Here is a 27,949-nt window from a genome sequence, read left to right on the forward strand (position 1 = left end):
TCGAATTCATTGAACGCCTCTCGCATAGCCCTCCTCACATTACATTTCGCTTCGCGTAGTTTTGTGTTTGTCTGCAAGGCTTTGGCTATGTTTATGTTTGCTGTGAAGTTCCCTTTGCTTCCGCAGCAGTTTTCTAACCCGGTTGTTATACCACGGTGACTCTTTTCCATCTCTTACGATCTTGCTTGGCACATACTAATCTAACGCATAATGTACGATGCTTTTGAACTTTGTCCACTGATCCTCAACACTATCTGTACTTGAGACAAAACTTTTGTGTTGAGCCAACAGGTACTCTGAGATCTGCTTTTTGTCACTTTTTCTAAACAGAAAAATCTTCCTACCCTTTTTAATATTCCTATTTACGGCTTAAATCATCAATGCCGTAACCGCTTTATGATCGCTCATTCCCTGTTCTGCGTTAACTTTTTCAAATAGTTCGGGTCTGTTTGTCACCAGAAGGTCTAATATGTTATCGCCACGAGTCGGTTCTCTGTTTAACTGCTCAAGGTAGTTTTCAGATAAAGCACTTAAAAAATTTCACTGGATTCTTTGTCCCTGCCACCCGTTATGAACGTTTGAGTCTCCCAGTCTATATCCGGCAAATTAAAATCTCCACCCAGAACCATAACATGGTGGGGAAATCTACTCGAAATATTTTCCAAATTATCCTTCAGGTGCTCAGCCACAACAGCTGCTGAGTCAGGGGGCCTATAGAGACATCCAATTACCATGTCTGAGCCTGCTTTAACTGTGACCTTCACCCAAATCATTTCACACTTCGGATCTCCGTCGATTTCCTTCGATACTATTGCACTTCTTATCGCTATAAACACGCCTCCCCCTTCACTGTCCAGCCTGTCTCTGCAGTATACATTCCAATCTGAGTTTAGGATTTCATTACTGTTTACGGCTGGTTTCAGCCAACTTTCTGTCCCTAGCACTATATGGGCGTTGTGACCGTTTATTAATGAGAGCAGTTGTGGGACCTTTCTATAGACGCTCCTGCAGTTTACTATTAGCACATTAATATTGTTATTCCCTGTTGCATTTTGCCTACTCCTACCTTGCCGCATCTCAGGAGGCATCTTGTTGGGCCTAGGGAGGGAATTCTCTAACCTAAAAAACCACCATGTGCACTCCACACCTACTCCGCTACCCTTGTAGCCACTTCCGGCGTGTAGTGCACGCCTGACCTATTCAGGAGGACCCTACATTTCTCCACCCGATAGCGGAGGTCGAGAAATTTGCACCCCAGATCTTCGCAGAATCGTCTGAGCCTCTGGTTTAAGCCTTCCACTCGGCTCCAAACCAGAGGACCGCAATCGGTTCTGGGAACGATACTACAAATAGTTAGCTCTGATTCCACCCCGTGAGCGAGGCTTTCCGCCTTCACCAATTCCGCCAACCGCCTGTACGAACTGAGGATGACCTCTGAACCCAGACGGCAGGAGTCCTTGGTGCCGACATGAGCAGCAATTTACGGTCGGGTGCACCCAGTGCTCTCTATCGCCGCCGGTAGGGCCTCCTCCACATCTCGGATAAGACCCCCCGGCAAGCAGACAGAGTGAACACTGGCCTTCTTCCCCGACCTTCCCACTATTTCCCTAAGGGGCTCCATCACCCGCCTAACGTTGGAGCTCCCAATAACTAATAAACCCCTCCCCCCGTGTGCCTGCTCGGACCTTGCTGAAGGAGCAGCCACATGTCCACTCACAGGCAGAGCGGGCGATGCCACACGGCCAGCCTCCACATTGACCCTCCGCCTCGTGCGCCGCGAACGCCGCTGAACCCGCCACTCCCCTTGGGGAGAGGGTGGCCCAACCGTGCCCGGTACCCGCGAACATGTCTCGACAGCAGGGACAGTGGGTGAAGCATGTAACACCTGGGGTGTACCTTGCAACGCACCAGACTCCCCACTGCCGCTACACTCCGAGGCAGCAGCCTGAAGACGGCTGACCGCGGCCATCAACACGCTCAGCTGTTCGCGAACAGTGGCCAGCTCCTCCTGCATCCGTACACAGCAGTCACACATCCTATCCATCTTAAGGAATCAATTTACTGAAGAGAGTTAATCAACCTTTAACTACACTGCTAATTCACTAAAGGCGGTTGTTTATTGACTAAACTGTGGTTGCTAGCCACTTCTTGTAGAAAATACCACTAACTGTCTCTGGACTGTATTGAAAACAAACACTAGCACTACTGGCATTATGGTTGACTAAAGGCTAAAGGGACTCTCTCTGACTGTATTCAAAACAAACACGAAATCTATGGAACACTATTAATAGACCCGACAATTAAAGCTTCCTAAAAGCAAATACACACGGAAGAAGAAGTGACAAGTAAGAAAAATACAGTTAATACCTAAATTAAGGTAGCTCGCTGCACAACAGACGTGAAGCAGACGGCAGTTACGACGACACTAGCACTACTGGCACTATGGCTGACTAAAGGGACTCTCTCTGACTGTATTCAAAACAAACACGAAATCTATGGAACACTATTAATAGCACCCGACAATTAAAGCTTCCTAAAAGCAAATACACACGGAAGAAGAAGTGACAAGTAAGAAAAATACAGTTAATACTTAAATTAAGGTAGCTTGCTGCACAGCAGACATGAAGCAGACGGCAGTTACGACGACACTAGCACATATTATCCATTCTGTGTCAATTTTCAGAGGCTTTCAAATTAAGAGTGGAGAAAAGATAGACCAAGCAGCCCATGGTAAAACATTGTATCAACATTGGGAGCAATTCACCACATTACACAATACTTGTATAGGGACAAGATGAAATCACTGAACTTTCTGAGTGCCTTTATCCTCTTCTGTTGTCCATGTTGAGGAGGAGGACAGTGTATGGCATTTCTGCACTGATTACCAACAACTGGACAAAAATAACAAAAAAATTTGTCTACCCATAGACATGCATTGATGACATCCTATATTGCTAAAAAGGAACAAAATACTTCTCAACAACAGTCATGCAGAAAGGCTACTACCAAATCAAGGCTGGCTGGGAAAAGACTCCTTTCATAACTCCTAATAAGCTCTACGAGTTCAAAGTTATGGCGTTTAGACTGTGTAATGATCAAGCCACCTTCAAATGTATGATGGAGCATCTGCTTCAAGAACTAAACTGCACAATATATATCTGCTATCTGGATGACACTTATTTTTTCAGAGAAATCTGAAGAACATGTAAGCTGCCTGACAACCTTGTTGAAGTCTGTCCAGACCACCACCTGAATCCGAAAATGTGCCAGTTTGTGGTCCAAGAAATTAAAATCTTGGGGTCAACTAGTCAATGGTGATGAAGTCTGTGCCGATCCAGAGAAAATAAAAGCACTTACACTGTTTCTGACTCTGCAGCACAATCATGACATGAGTAATTGTCTCGGAATGTGCTCCTACTACTGGCAATTCATAAAGGACTTCTGTAAAAGGGCATGTCCCTTGCAAGAACTTCTACAAGGAGATGCCAAATTTTCCTGGAACAAGGGGCAAAAAAGATCTTTCCTTGGCTTTTAGGAGGTGCTAATATCTTCTCCATTCCTAGCACTGTATGATGAGACTGACAGGATTGAAGTTCACACTGACCCTACTGGTTATGCGGTAGTATACTTTTTGTACAAATTCAATAAGGTGCTGAAATGATGATGTTTTATGCTTCCAGACTACTCTCAAAGTCCAAGACGTACCCCTACAACTGAGAAAGTGACTTACAGTTGTTTCAGCCAGCAACAATTCCCAGCTGCATTTATTTGGCAAACCATTCACATTTGGGAAGGAGAATCATTCTCTACGCTGCTGGATCTGTTGGGCTGATTCATAAGATGGCACTGCAGCTTCAGGGGTACCCACTGAACGTGAATACAAGGATGCTGACTGCATTTTAAAGAATCCTTTGGCTGAGCACAGCAGCGTGAATGAAATCTCAGCCATTACTGCAGTAAATGACACTGTGATTCAGCTGACACTGCGATTGAGCAGAATGAAGATCCAGCATTACTGAAAATCATGGAAGCCACGAAGTAGAGGAACTGATCTGAAGAGAATTCCAATTAATAAATGGAACATTTATAAAAGGAACTATGATCCACTGGGATGGAAAAGGTTGCTTGTCATTCAAACCCATCATTGGTCAACTATCCTGAAGTATTTGTATGATGTTCTAAAACCTGGTTATATGGGATTTATGAAGACTTAAGACAGGACTGTATGCAGGTATCACCAGGCTGGTCTCTACTGATCTATTACACAAGATGTGAAACACTGTAAGGAATGCTACTGATGTATGCAAACGCTGCGGTTACCTCTGCAGCATCTTAAATTGGCTCCATTTGCAAGCAGCACCATTCCACTGGACCTGAATCAACCTCTTGGGGAGATTCAACGAATGGAAATTGATGGCTAATAAGCTGCACTGATTACCTCACCTGCTATGCTGCTACCGAAACTGTATAAACTGTCAAAGCTCCAGAAATTGCAAGGTGTCTTGGAGAAGATATTACTCTGAAGCAGGAAAACACCAAGTGATAACTTCTGATTGTGGAAAAGTTTTTGAGTTGAGACGAGAGTCAGAGGTAATTTCACATTGTGATGTTACCCACAGAATGATACCTACCTACTAACCACAGACAAATGGCCTCACAGAATGCTTCAACAAGATACTGGCAAATAAGCACTCAATGTACACCGATGTCAAACAGAGAGAGTGGGTTACAATACTGCTCATTCTCACAAAGCTCAGTGAATCAGGACAGAACAGGCTTCACACCGTTCTTTCTGCTCCGTGGCCAACAGGCCAAAATGACAATGGATGCACTGCCCCTGTTTCAGCTGTAGAATAGTCAGGGTGACTATGTGAAACACCTCATCACCAGGACTAAAGAAGCAAGACAGCTGGCTCATGTACAATCCCTAGATATCCAAAAGGAGTAAGAGCACTATAATGCCAAGCGCTGGCCACTGAGATGCAGCCTGGAAACTTAATAATGGATTTTTACACCTATGTGGAATGTGGAACTATCAGAAAAGTTACTAAAGCACTATTTTGGCTATATCTTCTGCTTTGTTGCTTGCTGGATGTCACATACAAAGTCAACAATTGTGACCCCCATCAAGAAGCTAAAAGTGCAGAGAGATCACCCATGTTCTCCACATGAAGCCCTAAAACTGTCCTGAGGTGCAGATTTGAAAATGGGCCCTTCTCATTCAGAGAAACTGAAAGGCCACTCAATGATCATAAATCTTGAACAGGAGTGGCTAACTTTAATGCTCATCTTAGTTAAGACGATGTGACAACACGACCCGAAAACTAATATCCTCCAGTGCTGTCATACATATGTCCAATGACAAGATCTACATCTAGGATCCTACAGTTGGTTCCACAGAGAAGCATTCTCAATCTGAGGAGACATTTCAAATATGCAAAAATGAACATAAACAAGCTAATATTTGTGGGAATCGTGCCAAAAAGAAGAATAAAGTACAGGCTTTCACTTAAAAATAAAATTGCTATGAAAAATCTACACATTTTAAATATGAAGTTCTAGGACTGAACATTGTATGTTGATGGAAATTCTGCATACAAACTGAAGGGTCACAAGTTCTGCATACACTGTCAAGATCTTGCTTGCCTACAAACCTTTTTCACATTAAACTTTATAATTGAAAAGTTTCATGATATGAAAACAGGGGACCCCTCACTCATCAGAGAAATTCTGATAAGTAATACAAAGGACTGATTCTCCTCCTTTCTATTCTGAACATCAGTTATTTCTGTAGCCCACAGCTAGAACAGATGTATTTCTGTATTCTAATGCTAGAACAGTGGTGGTCCTCTCTCTTGTACTAATTGTGCCTTTTTTAATTTTTCAGTCTCTCGTTATGCCTGCTATTTGGGGTGGTCAATTCCATAGTCCAGCTGATTCTGTAACTCGACTATCGTTCCTTTCATGCGCATTTATTTTGATTTGGCTGAGAATGTTGGGAGTCCATTTAACCCTGGTCTGGATTTTCTATGAACTGACTGTTAGTTCTCTTATCTGTTATTTACGACATGCTTTTTATTTTTATTTTTTTTTAACTTGAGGTAGAAACAACACTGTTTTATTTTTGTCCCATTTTTCCACTCAGATGTATAAATGAAGATGCAGCTTATAAGCTGCGAAATAAGTTGTTTCAATAAAGGATCATTTAACAGCTGCTGTGGTTCTTCATTTATCAGGAATCAAGATGCATTTCTGCAGCTCTGGCTGCCTGCAGTATTATTTTTTTTTTTTTGTTTTTTTGCAATTTATTAACAGAAACATTGGAGAAATGCATCCTCTGTTTCAAAAGCTAATTTGTTTAGCACACACTCATAGGTATTTTAGTTACTGGTATTTTTGAGATTTGTATAATAGCTATCACTCTTTTATGTCTGGAAAAGCAGAATCCCAAAATTCTATTTAGACCAATATTAGTGGTTCTCTCTCATTTTGCATCTCACTGGTCCATTCATATGCATATCTCACTTTTTAACGTTGCTGAAAATCTGTAAACCTACATCCATTGCCCTCTGCACAAATACATATCATCATCTATTACTGAAAGCCCACGTGGCCTTACATGGTCAAATTGAAGTAATGACATAAAAATCAATTACATAACAAGTCTGTGAAGTTTCAGCAGAATGAAGAATGAACCTACCCTAATGCCATGGAACATTATGTATCTGACGCTCAGACTGAAAAGCTCCTGGTACATCATATTCTTCTTCTCTAGAAGTATAAGTTCTCCTTGGTTTGTATCTTCTTTCAAATTATTTTTTGCGGCAACAAATTTGGGCAACATTACGAGAAGAGTAAAAGGTGCTATTAACAGTAGTGGCAGCATAAGGCCAAATATTAAATGTGAGGTGAACGTGTTGATAACAATCAATAAGCCTGGAATGATGTGGTTTGATAATTGGCCAGTAGTGCCTACAAATGCAGCATTCCACTGTATTGTACTGAATGCTGGTTGATGCCCTGTTGCATAAAAGAAGGTGACAGAAAGAAATCCCCAGCATATAACAGATGACCAAGGTACAATGAAGAGATGAGCTGAAACAAAAAAAAATAAGAAATAAGTTTGCTTGCAAGAAATATATGAAACAAAGACAAGAATAATGAAACATGAATAGCAATAATGTCACATTGCATTCTTAATCCTTGATATAAAAATGATTTAGTTAAGTCATAAAACCTTGAGTCAAAGACGCTATGACAAATTTTCATTTTTCCCTTGATCCATTCTTTAAGTTTAGTCTGTTTGCTACATTCCACACAACAATAACATTGTTCTCCAATTAATACAATAACGGAAAATCCTGGTTGGTAAACAAACACTTTAATGGGTAATGAGAGATGCTCTCCATATAAAGAAAAAGTTTAGCAATGGATCAGTGCAGGAATAAGGACTACATAACACTGACTTCAAATGTGGGCGAAATTTGACTGGATCCATGAAGAATCCAGAAAATCAAGTTTAACCACATGTCTCCTCTGACAGCCAGAACTGAAGACTGGAAGTGGAAAACGATGAATGTGCCAAAACTAAATATTTAGGAAAATGAGAGAAAAACCTTCTGGAAGTTATATTGCAAACCATTTGTATTTAATGAAATATAAATTCTGGTATTAGGCATCCATTTCAACATTTCACCCAAACACATTTTAAAAAGGAACGTACAGTATTGAGCACAAACTCCTGTAAGACTTAACATTTCTGTAAGACAGAATGTGCCTTGCTTCTTAGCCAAGGAAATGCTGAATGCCCACTGAAGTTCTTATACCACTTACATAAAGATTCATAAAACACTCTATACTTCACATCAAGAAATGGAATCATAGTAAGAAGGTCTTTTTTCTTTTCACTTAATCTGCCTGACAGTGGAAGTTGAGGAACATTTCCTCAGGATGGCAGATCATTGACATTTTGTCCCTTTTGAAAACAGAGAACTCAGTCCAGTCTGCTTTATCAAAATGATTTTTGATTAGAAGCTTGCCTTCCTTGTCTGAAGTGAAACAAATTACTGTAACTATGGTTATTTTTAATTAGCTGGTGTGTATTAACCAAGGAACCCAGATCCATGAAATCAGACCCATGTTGATCACCCTAAAAGGTTTCTTTATTCTAGCTGTGGTTATAATGTTTTTCAATTCTTCAGGCACCATGTAGTTAACATTCTTTTTCCTTTTCTCTATAATGCAAATTCTCAATTGGAAGGCACGTAACTATGCCAGAACTTGATTTCAACACTCTCAAAGATACCTTCTGAAACAAACAACATTAAAGCCATCATCATCATCATCATCATCATCATCATACAATTTTTGTTCTGTCTAACACAGTTATCACACCACAATTTTTGTGTGTGTGTGTGTGTGTGTGTGTGTGTGTGTATCCCAAAGCCACAACGTTTAATAAAGGTGATGCCACTTCATTACATCCTCGACCAGCTACATGCCACATGCACATGAATGATTTGCTTGAATCAGCATGTATTCCCAAGTTATAATGTGAGAGCAGTCATGAGTAAAACGCACTGCTGTGTGTTAGTGTAGGTGTAACAGAACTTGTTGCAAATCTATGGACAGGGTGCATGTTTCACTTAAAGACATCTGTGAATTTGTAAAGTCAGTTTTCATAAAGTCCTGAGCTTTCTTGGCGTTTTCATGATCAAGTTTTGCAGACTTCGCAGAATTTCTGCCTGCATACTCAGCTTATCACGTAGTTCATGTGTCATTTCTTTGTTTGCAGAAAGAAACTTTTCTGAAGAATTTCTTGAAGATGGTGGAACAATATTTGTAAGTCACTGAAGAAGTGACAGGTTTTTCTTTAATAGAAGCATACATACATCTTATGTTTACATCCAGGATAAAATATTCTTTACTTGACTTTCTTCTGCCATAGTGACTTCCTTCTCTAGGAAAGCTATTAATGTGTGCTTTGACTTGATTCAGGTCTTCATTGCTGAACTTTGTTTTGTGAACATGCGAACTTACAATGTGTTCTCTACAGTCGTCGTAAGTTGTTTCCCCCTTTAAAGTTTATCTTGAAGAGTCTGTAGCCATCAGGAAGGAAATCCAAAAATATCTGAGAACATTTTATTACATACTTGCATGCCTCCTCCTGAACCATTAGGTATTATGTAATGCATGCTGGCTCTTGCCTTCTGCTCTCATAGGGCTTATCATTTGTACCATGATGTCTTCTGACAACATATGTTACTTGAATGCACCCGATTAAGAATGTATCCTGTTGCTCTTAAGAGAGGTGGTAGAACAGCACAAACAGGGGCTCTCTGTTTTCTGTATGACAATGACTTGCAGGAATATCTGCATTTACACAGCACCTGAAATCACACATATATAATATAAAATTGCAATAGCAATAATGAAACATAATTAGTAACATTCCTTACAGATATTTTATTATGCAATGCATAACATCACAGTACATATGGTTTGAAATTACATCATGTGGGGGAGAAACAGCTATCCCTTTCTATACTGAGTGTGGGCTTCCATGAATTCTTAGATCTGAGTTACTTTTTAAGTTAGCAACCTTTCCTTTCCTCTCCTTTATAGCAATAAACATTATCAAAGCAAATACACAATATTCAAAGTACTACAATGGTGGGAGCTCACATCAGACACAGGTTACAACAATCACTGCCTTTAGGCACATGGCACATGAGCATTCACCATGCACTGCCAGTGGAACATCCAGTTTCCTACATCTGTCGGATGTCTTGTGAACAAAAGGAAGCCTTTGTGATACTTCCAAACTTTTCCATGTTATTTGTCTTGGCATGTACAATGGTTTCCATGTAAAATCTGACACTGTCCAGTTTTGGCACTTTCTGTGTTTCTCATTTCCAGTCTTCAATTTTTTCCCCCTCTCAAGTTGATGGATAAGAGCTCCAGTAACACTACATTAATACTTATGGGGTATATGACATTACATTAATACTTATGGGGTAAATTACGTTTTCTTAAAGAGAGAGAGAGAAGTGTCTGCATAAAGAGCACCATCAATGAGTGATCAAAAGTTACTGAAAGAACTGTTTGACAACTTTCCTTTAAATTGTTTGAAAATACAAGTTGTGAAGCCTGCAGCATGCCATCATACAAACCTGGAAACAATAGAGCTACATTTCCAGTGATGAATAGGCCAGTCTATTTATTCCTCGTGAATATCCTCAAATAGTATTTCTTCCAGTTAATAAAGTTAATGCAATTGATGTGACTTCTGAAATTTTCCCGGCGTATTTCTTCTTCTAATAATTTCCGGGTATGCAGCCGGATCCCGTCGAAGGGATCCGGCTGCATACCCGGAAATTATTAGAAGAATTAATGCAATTGTTTTATGATCAAGTTATGGCATTAACAGAAGGTTTAGAGCTTACTGAACAATTCTACATACTTGAAGATTGACAGCAATCTTATGAATGGGGTACAAAGAAAATCTGTGACACTTTCTCTACTGATAAAACATAATATGATCTCTCAAATTCAGTTCTGAAAGAATAGAACACTTATACTCTTGCCATTTTCTGCAACATTACCAAGGCCTTTGATTGTGTAGATCACAAGATTTTAGAAGGGAACTAAGATGTTACAGTGTTCAAAGCATGCCCCTTGCATGGATGGTGTCAAATCTCAGTATCAAACAGGGGGACATCTTAACAGGTTGCACCACAAGAATAAAATTGATTCAGACTGCAAAAGCAATAAATATGGCATCACACAAGTTCTGGTACATCACTAATTCCAGTTCTAGACCTTCATAAATAATTTACCACAGATATTGGAGGATTCTTCAAAAACTGTGATGTTTGAAGAAGATACAAGTACTAAGATAACAAGCACAAATACATCCATACCAGACAGGGAGAGGAGCATAGTGGAACAGATGTACAATTAGTTCACAGCAAAAGTTTACACGTACCAGAAGTAGAGATAAAAGAAAGAAAATTGTGTGAATTCCTACGAAACCATATGTATCAACTGATGTGGTACCATCAGGTGAAAAGTTAGCCAACAGTCTTGGTTCTGCCTGTTTCGTACTTCGAAATCTCTCAGAGCATGATGACCTGCAGGTAAAATGTATGCTTTTCTCAATACTTTCGTGTATTATAATCATCAAGAGCATTTCAGCTAAGATCAAATAATTATTTATTTTACAGAAGCAACACAGAAATACTAGAAAACCAACTAACAAATATATGACTATACTACAGCTCCCTAAGATTTGTTCGTACACAATCACAATGACAAGATTATATTAATTACAGTGTGCTCAGAGGTGTTTACAGAATTCTTCTCACACTACATACTCAAATGGAGCAGGATGTGATCCTAATACATGGTAGAATTGGAAGTACCACTTCACAGTGGTCTACAGTGTGGATGTAGACGTAGAATTGGTCAGTAAGGATACTGAGTAAAGTCAATAACCTAGCATCTTACAAAAGGACTTGGAACTCACATGCCAATATGTTTACTCTCTAATGGCATTTGAGATCACTAATGTAACTGAATTTTGGATGAACTATGGGACTCATAACTTAATGGTACAAACAAAAATAATTTTTATATAAACTCTACATTCCTCTCTCAGGCACTGAATGGAATCATACATTTTGCTGCAAAAGTTGTTAACAATTTTCCAGCAGTCATCAGGCAAGAAATTTGAAATCCACAGACATTCAAAAATAAATAAAAGTCTCTTTATTCACTTTAATTCATCAGAAAATTTGGTCTTGAAAATGTAAATTGTGGTTAGTACTAATACTCACATTAACATTCACTTTTCCAGTACAAGATATCTGATGTTTTTTTGAAATCAATAAAGTCACATGAAAACTTAGTAGGATGTAAAGGAAGGCTTCAATGAAGGAAGATCATCATTTAACATCCCACTGCTGCCTTTTAATGTATTACCACACTGTTTCATATCTTTGAAGGCACCCCACCATGATGGGTTTGAGGGACCATATGTGCATAATTGAATGAATGAATAAATCTTCTTTGGCACTGAATCAGCATCATCCAGACAATATGATCAAAAACTTCACAGACAGATTTGAGTTTGTGTCGAATTTGTGACACTTTTCATTCCAGCTCCTCAATTTGACATCACAATGCTAGGTACATCCTGTTTAAGACCTCCCACCCAGGAAAAATCCCTGGCAGGACCAGGAATCAAAATACGGTCCTCCACTTTACAGTGATCCACACTGACCACTCAGCTATGAAGACCTATTTTTTGTCCAACCTAATTTTAAAGGTCCACTAATTATATCACAAAACATTTAGTTTTTTTATTATGATCATTAATGAGAAAATGTTTATTTACACATGAGTTTAAATGACTCATTAGTAAGCATTGATCATTCTGATTACACAGCCTGGATACTGAATTCAGCCATTACATCATATTTTTATTCATAAAGTTTTAAATCACTTCAACTTTCTTACAAGACCATGTGGATAGTAACAATCTATGGTATTAACTGGCATATGTATGTGTAGTTTCACAAGTAGTGAATACTTCTCATAATGATCAGCAACAAGACTTACAAGGACTGAATGATGTTTAAATTCACTGCCTTTTTCTGTAAAGCAGAATTATATGCTCCAAAATGGGCTGGATCCCAAAAAGTTGCCAGACAAAACTTATCTTGCAGTTCTGTTTAGTTGTATGAAATATGATTTGTTTATACAAAAAACAGGTGTTCCCACAATAGTCTGCCAAATAAATAATGCTTGTTGTTGTTGTTGTTGTTGTTGTTGTTGTTGTGGCTTTCAGTCCTGAGACTGGTTTCATGCAGCTCTCCATGCTACCCTATCCTGTGCAAGCTTCTTCATCTTCCAGTACTTACGGCAACCTACATCCTTCTGAATCTGCTTAGTGTATTCATCTCTTGGTCTCCCTCTACGATTTTTACCCTCCACGCTGCCCTCCAATGCTAAATTTGTGATCCCTTGATGCCTCAGAACATGTCCTACCAATCGGTCCCTTCTTCTTGTCAAGTTGTGCCACAAACTCCTCTTCTCCCCAATTCTATTCAATACCTCCTCATTAGTTATGGATCTATCAATCTAATCTTCAGCATTCTTCTGTAGCACTACATTTCGAAAGCTTCTATTCTCTTCTTGTCCAAACTATTTATCATCCATGTTTCACTTCCATACATGGCTCGACTCCATACAATACTTTCAGAAACGACTTCATGACACTTAAATCTATACTCGATGTTAACAAAATTTCTCTTCTTCAGAAACACTTTCCTTGCCATTGCCAGTCTACATTTTATATCTTCTCTACTTCGACCATCGTCAGTTATTTTGCTACCCACATAGCAAAACTCCTTTACTACTTTAAGTGTCTCATTTCCTACCAGTAATCTAATTCCCTCAGCATCACCCGACTCAATTCGACTACATTCCAGTATCCTCATTATGCTTTTGTTGATGTTCATCTTATATCCTCCTTTCAAGACACTGTCTATTCCGTTCAACTGCTCTTCCAAGTCCTTTGCTGTCTCTGACAGAATTACAATGTCGGCAAACCTCAAAGTTTTTATTTCTTCTCCATGGATTTTAATACCTACTCCGAATTTTTCTTTTGTTTCCTTTACTGCTTGCTCAATATACAGATTGAATAACATTGGGGAGACGCTACAACCCTGTCTCACTCCATTCCCAACCACTGCTTCCCTTTCATGCCCCTCGAATCTTATAACTGCCACCTGTTTTCTATACAAATTGTAAATAGCCTTTCGCTCCCTGTATTTTACCCCTGCCACCTTTAGAATTTGAAAGAGAGTATTCCAGTCAACATTGTCAAAAGCTTTCTCTACGTCTACAAATCTAGAAACGTAGGTTTGCCTTTCCTTAATCTTTCTTCTAAGATAAGTCTACCAGTTTTTCCATTCGTCTGTAAAGAATTTGTGTCAGTATTTTGCAGCTGTGATTTATTAAACTGATAGTTCGGTAATTTTCACATCTGTCAACACCTGCTTTCTTTGGGATTGGAATTATTATATTCTTCTTGAAGTCTGAGGGTATTTCGCCTGTTTCATACATCTTGCTCACCAGATGGTAGAGTTTTGTCAGGACTGGCTCTCCCAAGGTCGTCAGTAGTTCTAATGGAATGTTGTCTACTCCCGGGGCTTTGTTTCAACTCAGGTCTTTCAGTGCTCTGTCAAACTCTTCACACAGTATCATATCTCACATTTCATCTTCATCTACATCCTCTTCCATTTCCATAATATTGTCCTCAAGTACATCGACCTTGTATAGACCCTCTATATACTCCTTCCACCTTTCTGCTTTCCCTTCTTTGCTTAGAACTGGGTTTCCATCTGAGCTCTTGATATTCATACAAGTGGTTCTCTTTTCCCCTAAGGTCTCTCTAATTTTCCTGTAGGCAGTATCTATCTTACCCCTAGTGAGATAAGCCTCTACATCCTTAAATTTGTCCTCTAGCCATCCAGCCCTGCTTAGCCATTTTGCACTTCCTGTCGAACCCATTTTTTAGATGTTTGTATTACTTTTTGCCTGCTTCATTTACTGCATGTTTATATTTTCTCCTTTCATCAATTAAATTCAATATTTCTTCTGTTACCCAAGGATTTCTACTACGGACGGCGCAGTCGGCTGCTGCCTCTCGCCAGCGGCCAGCTGCGATCGCTGGGTGGAGGAGGCAGACGGCCCGCCCTTTTTACCTACTTGATCCTCTGCTGCCTTCACTACTTTATCCCTCAGAGCTACCCATTCGTCTTCTACTGTACTTCTTTCCCCCATTCCTGTTAATTGTACCCTTACACTCTCCCTGAAACTCTGTACAACCTCTGGCTTAGTCAGTTTATCAAAGTCCCATCTCCTTAAATTCCCACCTTTTTGCAGTTTCTTCAGTTTTAATCTACATTTCATAACCAATAGATTGTGGTCAGAGTCCACATCTGCCCCTGGAAATGTCTTACAATTTAAAACCTGGTTCTTAAATCTCTGTCTTACCATTATATAATCTATCTGAAACCTTCTAGTATCTCCAGGATTCTTCCATGTATACAACCTTCTTTTATGATTCTTGAACCAAGTGTTAGCTATGATTAAGTTATGCTCTGTGCAAAATTCTACCAGACGGCTTCCTCTTTGATTTCTTTCCCCCAATCCATGTTCACCTACTATGTTTCCTTCTCTCCCTTTCCTACTCTTGAATTCCAGTCACCCATGACTATTAAATTTTCGTCTCCCTTCACCACCTGAATAATTTCTTTTATCTCATCATACATTTCATCAATTTCTTCATCATCTGCAGAGCTAGTTGGCATATAAACTTGTACTACTGTAGTAGGTGTGGGTTTCATGTCTATCTTGGCCACAATAATGCGTTCACTATGCTGTTTGTAGTATCTTATCCACACTCCTATTTTTTTATTCATTATTAAACCTACCCCTGCATTACCACTATTTGATTTTGTATTTATAATCCTGTATCCACCTGACCAAAAGTCTTGTCCCTTCTGCCACCAAACTTCGTTAATTCCCACTATATCTTGGTACTCAGCGTATTGCTGCTGAGAGGTACACATAATTTGCTTGATATAAGCATTATTTCTCTAAAAAGGGATATAATGCTTACATCAAGCAATTTATGTGTACCTCTCAGCAGCAATATGCTGAGTACCAATGGTGCATTCGCCTTTTATAGCCGAGTGTACCTGCTGAATACATCACTACTGGCTATTCACTGGATTATGACAACGTTAAGATGTTTGCCTCTCATCTTTCTGAGAATGAGATGTAAGTGATGAATCATATTAATAACTTTTTCCCCTTGGGAAATTAGTCTTCTGACTGGTTTGAAGCAATAAGCCACTAATTCCTCTCCTGTACCAAACTCTTCATCTCAGTAGCAACTTGCTACCTACGTCCTCAATCATTTCCTGGATGTTTTCCAATCTCTGTTTGCCTCTTCAGTTTTTACCCACTACAGCTCCTTGTAGCACCATGGACATTATTTCTTGATGTCTTAACACACCTCATAACATACTGCTCCTTCTTCTTGCCAGTGTTTGTCACATATTCCTTTCTTTACAGATTCTGCAGAGAACCCCATTATTTCTTACCATATCAGTCCACCCAATTTGCAACATTTTGCTGTAGCTCAACATTTCAAATACTCAGTTCTCTTCTATTACATATTTCCTACAGCCCATGATTCACTACCACATAATGGCAAGTGCCAAATATACATTCTCAGAAATTTCTTCCTCAAATTAAGGCCTATGTTCGATACAAGTAGACTTCTCTTGGCCAGAAATACCATTCTTGCCTGTGCTAGTCTGATTTTTATGTTTTCCTTAGTTACTTCACTTCTAAGGTAGCAGAATTCCTTAACTTTATGTACTCCTTGAGCACCAATTTTGATGCTAAGTTTATTGCTATTCACATTTCTGTTAATTCTCATTACTTTGTTTGTCCTCTGTTTATTCTCAATCCATATTCTGTACTCACTAAGCTATTCATTTCATTCAGCTTATCATGTAAATCTTCACTTTCACTAAGGATAGTTATGCCATCAGCAAATCTTATTACTGAAACCCTTTCACCCTGAATTTTAATCTCACTCTTGAATCTTTCTTTCATTTCCACCATTGCTCCTTCTGCATACAGATTGAACCACAGGGTCAAAAGACTGCATCCCTGTCTTACACCTTTTTAATCACAGCACTTCATTCTTTGTCTTATAATCTTGTTGTCCTCTCTTTGTTCTTGTACATATTGCATAACACCCATTATTCCCTATACCCTATTTATCTCAGAATTTCTAATATCTTGTGTCGTTTTACATTGTCAAATGTTTTCCAGGTCAACAAACCCTATGAATGTGTCTTCAGTTTTCTTCAGTCTTGTCTCCATTATCAAGCACCTCTCAGGTGTTTTTAACTTCCCTACAGCCAAACTGATCGTCGTCTAACAGAGCCTCAATTTTCTTTTCCATTCTGCAAATCATTCTTGTCAACAGCTCGGATGCATGAGCTGTTCAGCTGCTTGTGTGATAGTCCTTGCATTCATATGTCCTTGCTCTCTTTGGAATTGAGTGGATGACATTTTTCTAAAGTCTGATGGTACTTTTCCAGTCTCATAGATTCTACACACCAACTTGAATAGTTATTTGGTTGCCACTTCCCTCAATGATTTTAGAAATTTTGATACAGTGTTACCAATTCCTTCTGCCTGATTTGATCATAAGTCTTCCAAAGCTCTTTTAAATTCTGACTCTAATACTGGATCCACTGTCTCTTCCACTTCGACTCCAGTTTCTGTTCCTATTATGTCATCAGACAATTTCACCCCTCCTCATAGAGGCCTTCAATGCACTCATTTCACTTATCCACTCTCTCCTTTGCACATAACAGTGAGTTTCCCATTGCCACAATTGCTTTTTCACCTCCAGGGAGGATGTTTCGACTACACAATATGTCGGTCCTTCCATCGAACTTTTTTTTTTCTGGATTCTTCACATTTTTCCTGTATCCATTTCAGATTGGCTTCTCTGCATTTCCCACTTATTTCATGCTTAAGTGATTTACATTGCTGTGGTTCTGTCTTTCTAACATTTTTGTATTTTTTTCTTTCATTTCTCAATCGAAGCATTTTTTTCCCTGTTACCCAAGATTTCTTTGGAATTACCTTCCTAGTATGTATGTTTTGTCTTTCCAATATCTGTGATTGCCCTTTGTAGAGATGTTCAATCCTCTTCAACTGAACTGACAACTGTGGTATTCTGTTTTGCAGTATCCACATCGTTAGCGAACTTCAAATGCATCCCAATCTTCCTCAGTATTTCAGTATCCCACTTCCTTCCACACTGATTCTTTCGCATGTTTCTCTTAAACTTCAGTCTAGTCATCACCAATACTAAATTGTCGGTTGGGTTGGGGGTTGTTTGGCGAAGGAGACCAGACAGCGAGGTCATCGGTCTCATCGGATTAGGGAAGGACTGGGAAGGAAGTCAGCCGTGCCCTTTCAATGGAACCATCCCGGCATTTGCCTGGAGTGATTTAGGGAAATCACGGAAAACCTAAATCAGGATGGCCGGACGCGGGATTGAACTGTCGTCCTCCAGAATACTAAATTGTGATCTGAGTCTGTATCTACTCCTGGGAATGCCTTACAAGCCAATATCTGATTTCAAAATTTATGTCCGACCATGATGTAATCTAGCTGGAATCTTCCCATATCTCTCAACCTTTTCCAAGCATACCTTCTTCTGTCATTCTTGAATGAAGTATTCATTATTACCAGCTGAAATCTATAGCAGAATTCACTTAGTCCTTCTCCTCACTCATTCCTACTACCAATCCTGAATTGTCATGTAACCTTTATTCTACTCCTTCCACTAAAACCTTGTTCCAGTCCCACATGATTATTAGATTTTCATATGCCTTTAGGTACTGAATTACCTTGTTCAATACCCTCTATACTTTCTCCATCTCTTTGTCTTCTGCTTGCGACGTCAGCATGTATAGTTGAACTACTCAAAACAGTTTGCTTTCAACTTGAATAAGAAAACCCTATCACTGGACTGTTCACAGGGATTCACTCTCGCCCTACCTTCCTACTCATAATAAATCCTACTTTCGTTATACTATTTTCTGTTGCTGTTGATATCACCCATCACCCTGTAGTCGTCTGACTATAAGTCCTCGTTTTCTTTCCATTTCAGTGACATCCAGTACAAGGTGCGTAGATGGATCAATGAAGTAACATTAACTGCTAATGTCCCATCATGCGGCCACAATTGGGAGGGCGAGGGGGAGGGGGAGGTTGGTACTGGAATGTAGTTGTCCTTGAATCTTCAAGAGCAGCTGCCATTTGTTTACTGTTTGATCTTTCTGCCTGCTTTAGTTTGCTTTTGTCTCGTAGAGTGTGTTGTTCTGTGGTAGTGCCCGAGGTGAACTCAAAACTCTAGTAGCACATTAACCTCAAATTCCCTGTGAAATTAAAAGGGTCACCATCAGAATGTTTCTATATCTTAGAGGGGGTGTTTGTTGATAATGCAGCATCACATGTGCAAGTTTTTGAATGGCACATGGTTGTAAGAATGTCAGGAAGAGGTTGAAGATGACGAATGTCCTGATCAATCTGCAAGTTCAAGAGCTGAAGCAAAAGATCAGAAAATAAATGAAATTGTTCAGAATGACCAATGTGTGAGCATTCAGATGATCACAGACATGGTGAACATGAACAAATAGACAGTAATGAAGAAAAGATCAGATTTGTGGAAGAACAACGCATGGATTCTGCATCAGGACAATGTGCCAGCCCACAATACTGTATCCACGAAACAGTTTTTAGCGGACAAGGGCATCCCTGTGCTCGAACATCCTCTATATCCATCAGATCTGGCTCCTGGTGACTGATAAGTTTCGAAAAGTAAAAAGTATTTAATTGCATAGTTAAAAAATCTACTCACCAAGTGGCAGCAGAACACACACATAAAAGACTGTTGTAATGGGCAAGCTTTTTGAGCCAGTGGCTCCTCGTTTAGGCAGAAGGGTTGAATGGTAATGAAGAAGGGTGAAGGAAAAGGACTGGAGAGGTCTAGGAAAAGAGGTAGATTTCAGAAAAGTCACCCAGAACCGTGGGTCAGGTGAGACTTACGCAGCAAATAAAGATCGTCACACCACCAATTGAATTTTAACTGATAAAGCTAAGGCAATATGTGTGAGGATGGATACTGGCATAGGACAACGCATTGCAGAACTTGCAGGTGAAAAAACTGTGTGTGGTAAAGTTAAGTTGGGCTTGGGTGTGAAGAAGTTCGACCAAGTTATAAGTGCTGCACACAGGGCGCTGAGGAAGAGGATGACAACCAAAGGGTGCATGAAAAACTGTATTTTGACAGCATTGTATACAGCTAAAAGTGCCCTGAAGCAGGTCTCCCCTGACCTGCAGTTCTGGGTGACTTTCTCCTAGTCCTCCCCAGTCCTTTTCATTCATCCTTCTTCCTTCCCCTTTCAACCCTTCTGCCTGAAGAAGGAGCCACTGGCTCCGAAAGCTTGCCAATAACAACAGTCTTTTACATGTGTGTTCTGCCACCACTTGGTGAGTAGATTTTACTATCTATTCAATTAAATAATTTTGTCAATAATCAAAAAGTAAAAAGTGCATTGTAGGGAACACATTTTCAGGATCTTGAAGAGGTAAAAGCAAAAATGGCAGAGTTATTGAAGAAGGTGACAATGAATGGAAGACATGTAAGCAGTGGTGCATAGATTGGTAAGGGGGCAGCCCACACATAATGGAAATATCTTAGACCTTGTAGCTACAAACAGGCTGGGCCTTAGTGACAGGGTCAGTATTGAGACGGGAATTAGTGATCATGATGTCATTATAGCAACTATGGTTACAAAAGTGAAGAAGGATTGTTTTTCCGCAAGAAAGAGCAGATAAGCAGTTGCTAGCATCACACTTAGGCAATGAACTGACATCACCTAGTTCCCGTAAGACGGACATGGAGGAATTACGGGCAAAGTTTAGTCAGGTTGTGAATTGTGGTCTGGAGAACTATGTGCCTAGCAAGCAGATTAAGTACAGAAAAGACCCACTATGGTCTAACAATGAAATCTGAAAAATGTTGAGGAAGCAGCAGCTGTTGCACTCTCAGTTCAAAAGATAATGTGCAAAATATAATAGGTGAAGAATAGTAGAGATTTGGGCATCTGTGAAAAGATCTATGCACAAAGCATACAACAACTACACCGTCATACCATAACAAAAGTTCTGACAGAGAACTTCAGAAAATTCTGATTCTAAGTAAAATTGCTAGCAGGTCTAAGGCTTCCTTCCAGTCACTCACTGACCAGTCTTGTGTGGCAGTTGAAGATAGCAAAACCAAACCCAAAGTTTTGAATCTCACATTTAAGAAATCATCCATGCGGCAGAACTGTACAGACATAAGATCATTTGACCATCAAACAGACTCCCATATGGATGACATACCAATAAGCATTTCCGGTGCAGGGAAAAAAAGTTGAAAACAAATAAGCCACCAGGTCATGATGAGATCCCAATTCAGATTTACAAAGAGCAATCTATGGCACCAGCCCCTTACGCAGCATGAATTTATCATCAATCTCTCGCCCAGCGCGATGTACCAAACGAATGGAAAAAAAAGCGCGTTTAACGCATTTATATATGAAGGGCAAAAGAAAGGTCCTGCAAAATTACACATCAACATCCCTATCATCGGTCTGCTCCAGAATCCTTGACCACATTCTCATCTGAATACAATAAATTTTCTTGAGACTGAGAAGCTTATGTCCATGAATCAGCATGGTTTCAGAAAGCATCACTCATGCGAAACTCAGCTTGCCCTTTTCTCAAATGATATACTGCAAACTATGAATGAAGGGCAACAGGCAGATACCATGTTTCTAGATTTCCATAAAGCACTGACAAGGTGCCCAATGCAGATTGTTAATAAAAGGCACAAGCATATGGAATAGGTTCCCAGATATGTGAGTGGTTTAAGGCTTTCTTAAGTAATAGAGCCCAGTGTGTTGTCCTCAACAGCGAGTATTCGTCAGAGACAAGGGTATCACCAGGAGTGCCCCAGGGAAAGTGATGTACTATACACATAGATGATCTGGCGGATAGGATGAACACCAATCTGCAATTGTTTGCTGATGATGCTTTGGTGTATGGGAAGGTATCGTAGCTGAGTGACTGTAGGAGGAGACAAGATGACCTGGATCAAATTTCTAGTTAGAGTGATGAATGGTAGCTAAATTTAGAAAACTTTAAGTTAATGTGACTATGAAAAACAAACACGTAATGTTTGGATACACCACTCGTAGTACGAAATGGAACGAGCATGAGAAGATTGTGTTAGGGAAGGTGAAAGGTCAATTTTGGTTTATGGGGAGAATTTTGGGAAAATGTCTTACATCAGTAAAGGAGACTGCATATAGGATGCTAGTGCAATCTATTCTTGGGTAATGCTCAAGTGTTTGTGATCTGTAGTAGGTTGGATTAATGCTTTGGGAACTCAAATGGGAATCCCTGGAGGAAAGATGACACTCTTTTCGAGGAATACTATTGAGAAAATTTAGACAACAGGCATTTGAAGCTGACTGCAGAGCCAATATAGATTTCGCGTAAGGACCATGAAGATACGTTACAAGAAATTAGGGCTCATATGGAAGCAACTAGACAGCCATTTTTCACTTGCTCTATTTGCAAGTGGAACAGGAAAGTTAATGACTATTAGTGGTACAGTGTATCTTCCATCATGCACCACCTGGTGCCTTGTGTAGTATGTACGTAAATGTAGACGTAGATGAACATGTAGATGAGTGGACTATGTTGAAGGAGTAAAAGTTAATTGTACCTTTGTTTCCAATAAATCACATTTCTTAGACACTTCTCGTTATTTGCTTGCCACACCTCATATATCTACCTCGAGCTTTAGTGTTTTCGTTTTCAAATTTTCTACCTTCCCTAACACATTCAAACTTCTGAAATTCCATGCGCTGAATCACAGAATGTTTGCCCTTTTGTTGGTTATTCCATCATTTCCCATGGTCACCTTCTCCTTGGCAGTTCTCTCCTAGATTCTGCAAATCTTTTGCCAATGGAGAGATCACCCTGGCACTTTTTTCAATTACAGGCCACATATCCTATAGATACGCCTTATGCGTCTTTAATGCAGTGGCTTCCATTGCCTTCTGCATCCTTATGCCATAGATCACTGCTTATTCAACCACCTCTTACAAGCAGTTTCCCACCCCATGGTCAGATGAGAGCCCTGAACCTCTGTCTGCTCCTCCATCCTCTTTTACAAGGTTGTTGGCTGAACAAGGGTGACTTCTTATGCTGGAATGCTGCCACTGCTGATGATTTTTATTCAAAATTTAAGCAGTGGCTAAGTTTGAACTCAGGATGTTTTTATTACTACTCTAAGAAATTACCCCTAGACCATGGGTCCCAAAAACTTAGTGATTGACAAAATGATTACAGATTTTTCCTTGGCAAATCCAAGAACCCAGCCTCTCTAAATTAACACATGGCTGTTCAGCTGTTTTTACCGACGACAACTTTTCATATTATGTTGAATGCACAAAGTACTTGGTAACACTACACTGCAACCTTTGTAACAGATTACTACCATCTTCCAATCTCACTATTAACGTCTGTGAGTTCTAAGATCTTTCTCAAATCTTCTATATCACATCTGTTGATAAAATATGCAACATGTGCACTGCGGAGGTAATCTCTCAATCTTTCAGAAGCAGCATATGTGGTGTGCATCTGAAATGTCTGTCCACATCTAGCTAAGTGCCAAAAATATAACTGAGTACTTAGTACACACGGAAATATTGATCCATTTCTTATTCGTACAGCAAACATCTTCAGTTACTTAGATACAGATAACTCATCTGCCTTCCTTCTTTATTCAGCTGATCACCACTTTACATACAACCACATGCTTGCTGAGTAATAGAAATAACACAGCAAGAACTCAAGAGAGAGGACAGAAAAGTTCACAATTGCTCCCACTGTTCACCCACAATTCTTTTATTTATTTTAAAGACGTATATGACAGTGTACAATGTAAGCTGCTCAGTTTCATCACCACCATCATCCAAACAAAGCCAGATCCACAGATGATCTGGAGGGTGGTGTGTCCTTTATCCTTCAGTTTCCATTATAGTTCTTTTCCATTTACTTCTATCTTCAGTTTCTTCTTTCAGCTGTCAACATTTTCCATTGATCCTTAATACATAAATCACTTGGGCTCTTCTGCTCACTCTGGCTTTTCCTTCTACCTTATCTTTTAAACAATGACATAGAAAACACATCTCCCTCAAAATAAGGGTTATACAATTAGATTTTCTGCAGAGGACTTTTGTTACAGATTTCTTTTAATCAACTGTGTTTCATCAATTATTTTTTCCTGTAATTTTATCTTTCCTGTTCTTCTCTAACAACACATCTCAAAGCTGATACTTGCAATCAGTTTTTCTTAGGGTCCAAGTTTCAGATTGCCAGCACGGTAGCTCAGCATGTTCGGTCAGAGAGCTGCTCGCCCTCTGTAACTAAAAAACTGAGTAAAGGAATCAACGATCAACTTGAACGGATGTCTTGTGAAGTCTGCCTAGACCAAACGCAACGAACAATACCGAACAAAATGAAAAAAGATCCATTCAGTGAGACAGTACATCACATGTAAGTAATATTTAACAATTTTTTTTCTTCAGTGCAATATAATAAATGGCTAGTCAGCAAAGATCATCCTTTTGTGAATGACATGCAGCTACAGACATAAAAATATTAAATATGTCTCTTGATGATTCTAGACACACCAACAACTAGTCACTGGAACTTCCGGAATACCGATAACCACAGACCTACCTATATATCTATACTACAATCCAATGTGAAGTGCATGGCAAGTGATGCTTGCCAATGAGTTGTGTCTCATTTTATGCCTTGCCATTGCTGTAATTAGTCTAATATTGTTTCCACACTCCATATGGGAATGATACGTAGGGGGTAGTGATATATTCCTTACTTAGGGCTGGTTTTTTAAACCTTTTACTTAAGCTTTCATGAAATAGTTTATGCCTATCGTCAAGCACCTGGCAGATAAAGTTTTTTCAGCCTTTTGTGACACTCTCCTATGGTTCAAACAAACCTGTGAACATACATGCTGACCTCCTTTGTATAAAATCAATGTCCTCTTTTACCCAATTTGGTACTGAATCCAACATAATTAATATTCGACGATGGGCTGAACAAGTGTTTTGTAAATAATGTCCTTTGTAGGCTGACTGCATTTTCCCTGTATACATACAGAGCAGATAGAACAATCAACCATAAGAATCACAGAAATATCCACAAAATAAGACATATTCCAAGGTCACTGCCATCAGCACTACCTGGAAATGCACAGCTGCGAGATTACCGAGCTCTGTACTTAAACCTTCTGGAAAGACATCAGTTCAAACTTCTGGACTGATAGGCTGTGGTTGATAAATAAAAGCAACTTCCTGGCATTCTGTCTCCTACTGCAAGTGACATTTTTGGAGACAAAACAGCAGCTTCCCCTCCCCCACCTCTCCTCTAATGGAGATGGCTGGCTGTGAGAGGATGGAACCTGTTTGAACCAGTTGTAATTATGTGTTGCCATTCTTTATTCTTAAAATTTTGGTGCTTATTCAGTTTTGATCAATTTTTGATGCAGGTTGAGGGAAGATTATGTTTGTAGTCTTATTGTTGAATTCCGGCATTAACCTTGTGTTTGAGGAACAGTATATCCCTGCAGAAAAAACTTCAGCTGTATTATTAGCCCGATGTCTTCTGCATCTTGTCATCTTCCTCCTGTTACCTGTACACAACTATATTACTGAGTATCTATTGCCATAATAAGGGAAAGGCAACTGCTCTACCTATGGAGGACTGGTGTGTGGGAGACAGAAACACATACAGTAGAGTCTCGATAGTTCAAGGCTCCAATAATCCGAGCCTCATTTTTAAGCTACTTTCTTTTTTTTACTGACATAATAAATAATGAAAACATCACTACAAAAGATAGATAGAGAGAGTACAGCTCAGTGACAAAGCAGACAACAATGCAATCAACACCGACGATTAGCTCACTGCCCTGTTGCACGAACATCTGTTGTCGGTATGGCATGAAATACCCCAACTGCTGCCGGCTGCTACTGATCAAAACTGGGGGGTTCATACGCTGCTGTAGTTCCCAGTACCTGTAGTGTACAGTGTTGTGTGTCGTTTTGTTTGTTGACTGTGTGTTCTGTTGTACACCTTACAAAGATGAGTGCTGTAACAAAAAAGAGGAAATTTGTGCCTTTGCATCTAAAATTAGAAGCACTAAGACGACTTGACAAAGGAGAAACAATAAAAAAACTTGCTCTCAAATATGGTGTCAGTGAAGTTACTGTTGGTGACTGGCAAAGAAACTGACTTAAATTGGAACAGTTTTCTTCAGAGAAATGCTCACACGAATCTCTCAGTCGAAGAAGTATAAAGAAGTCAGACTTCGAAAAAACAAGTGAGGCATTGTTCATGTGGTTTACCCAACAGAGACAGAAGGGTGCTCCGATTTCTGGCCCAGTCTTGCAAGAAAAAGCTTTGTTTTTCAGAAACCAGCTGCAGGAAGGAGATGACAACTTTGCCACTAGTGTGGGCTGGTTTGACAAGTGGAAGAAGAGGTATGGAGTGCGTCAACTAGACGTATGTGGAGAAAAACTCTCTGGTGACACTCAGGCCGTTTCAAAATTTATCATCGAATTTAAAAAAATCATAACTGATGAAAATTTGTCTAATGAACAAATATATAACTGTGATGAAACTGGGATAAATTTTAAAATGTTACCAGCGAGAACACTTGCTTCTTGTGAAGAAAAAAGTGCTCCTGGGCACAAAAAAAAGCAAAGAGTGGCTCACAGTTATGGCAGCTTCAAATGCAACTGGAAACCACAAACTAAAACTAGATGTGATTGGGAAGTCTGCCAAGCCAAGAGCATTCAAGAATGTATCCATCTCAGTTCTTCCGGTTGTCTATACACATCAAAATAATGCCTGGATGAATCAGGAAATCTTCAAGAACTGGTTTTTTAACTCATTTGTACCTGACTACAAGAATTTTTTAAAAGAAAGGAGATTGCCATGCAAAGCAATTTTGCTCATGGATAATGTGTCCTCACATCCAAGTGCAGGAGAACTGCAGTGCGACAGTATCCGTGCCTTGTTTTTCCCACCAAACGTTACCTGTCTCATTCAGCCCAGGGATCAGGGCATTCTGGAACATCTAAAAAAGAGTATTGATGGCAATTGCTACAGTCAATCCTGCATTCCGAAGACAATGAAAGCATTGTAGGAGCTTTGAAGAAAGTGAGAAAGTGACTTTGAAGAACGTCGTGTACTGGATTAGCGAATCTTGGAGTGAAATAGTCAGACACAATTTGTAAGTCATGGAGGAAAATTCCACAGGAAAGTATGTCAGACACAGAAACTGAAGATTTAACAGATGAGGACGATCAACCATTGTGTAATTTGATCATAAGATTGCTAGGTTGTGAAGAGGCAGAAGAGGTGGAAGTAGGCGAGTGGTTAAATTTGGATAAACAGTTGGAAGTGACAGACTTCTATAATTGAAACAGTTAACATTCCATCGCAGTGTGAGAGTGACGAGGCAGAAGCTGCAGGAATGATGAGTCACACCGATGGCTACACTGCTCTCGAGGCCGCCATATGCTACATGGAACAACAGCCTGAGGCGACACCAACTGACCTCCTGCTCCTGAGACGGTGGCGTGACATTGACACAAGGAAACGTTGCAGCTTTGCCAAACAAAAGACACTTCACTATTACTTGTGTAAATAAATATTGTTATTCTGCCAATGCAAATACATGTGTAAATACTTTTATTTTAATGAAGTTCATATTTTGACCTGTATTACTTACAATATCATAATATTTCTTTTTCCCATTTAAATTTCGATAGTCCGAGTTTTCGATAGTTCGAGGTGGTTCCAGTCCTGTTCACCTCGAACTATCGAGACTCTACTGTAACAGCAAACAGTTAACATTAGCTTGGGTAGATGGAGATGGTGAGGGGGTAGGGAAGGACACAAGAGGCAAGCTGGAGCAATATGATGATGTGACACACGTCTTCTGCCAGATGACTCAGCACCTGCACAACGAAAAGAATTCAGAGGGTAGAGCATATAAGGGATAGAGAGCGAGAGAAATGGAGAGGGAGGGAGGGTGGAGAGAGAGAGGGAGGGTGGGAGTCCACATGAGGGAGGGGGCAGGAAGAGTGGTGGGAGAGTGCAGTGCACAGTATGGATGGGGAAGGAA

The 27,949-nt window shown here is 39.7% G+C and overlaps 1 protein-coding gene across 1 annotated transcript in view; it reads right to left on the reverse strand.

Annotated features, from left to right (window-relative positions):
- LOC126190846 (GPI ethanolamine phosphate transferase 3) overlaps nt 1–27,949 on the reverse strand; it is a 96,549-nt gene that overhangs the window by 14,748 nt on the left and 53,852 nt on the right. The window contains exon 4 of the mRNA XM_049931431.1: nt 6,701–7,095. Coding sequence (XP_049787388.1) covers nt 6,701–7,095 — 395 coding nt within the window. The remainder of the gene's footprint in view (nt 1–6,700; nt 7,096–27,949) is intronic.

The sequence above is a fragment of the Schistocerca cancellata genome, chromosome 6, assembly GCF_023864275.1.
Source record: "Schistocerca cancellata isolate TAMUIC-IGC-003103 chromosome 6, iqSchCanc2.1, whole genome shotgun sequence".
Lineage (NCBI taxonomy): Eukaryota > Metazoa > Arthropoda > Insecta > Orthoptera > Acrididae > Schistocerca > Schistocerca cancellata.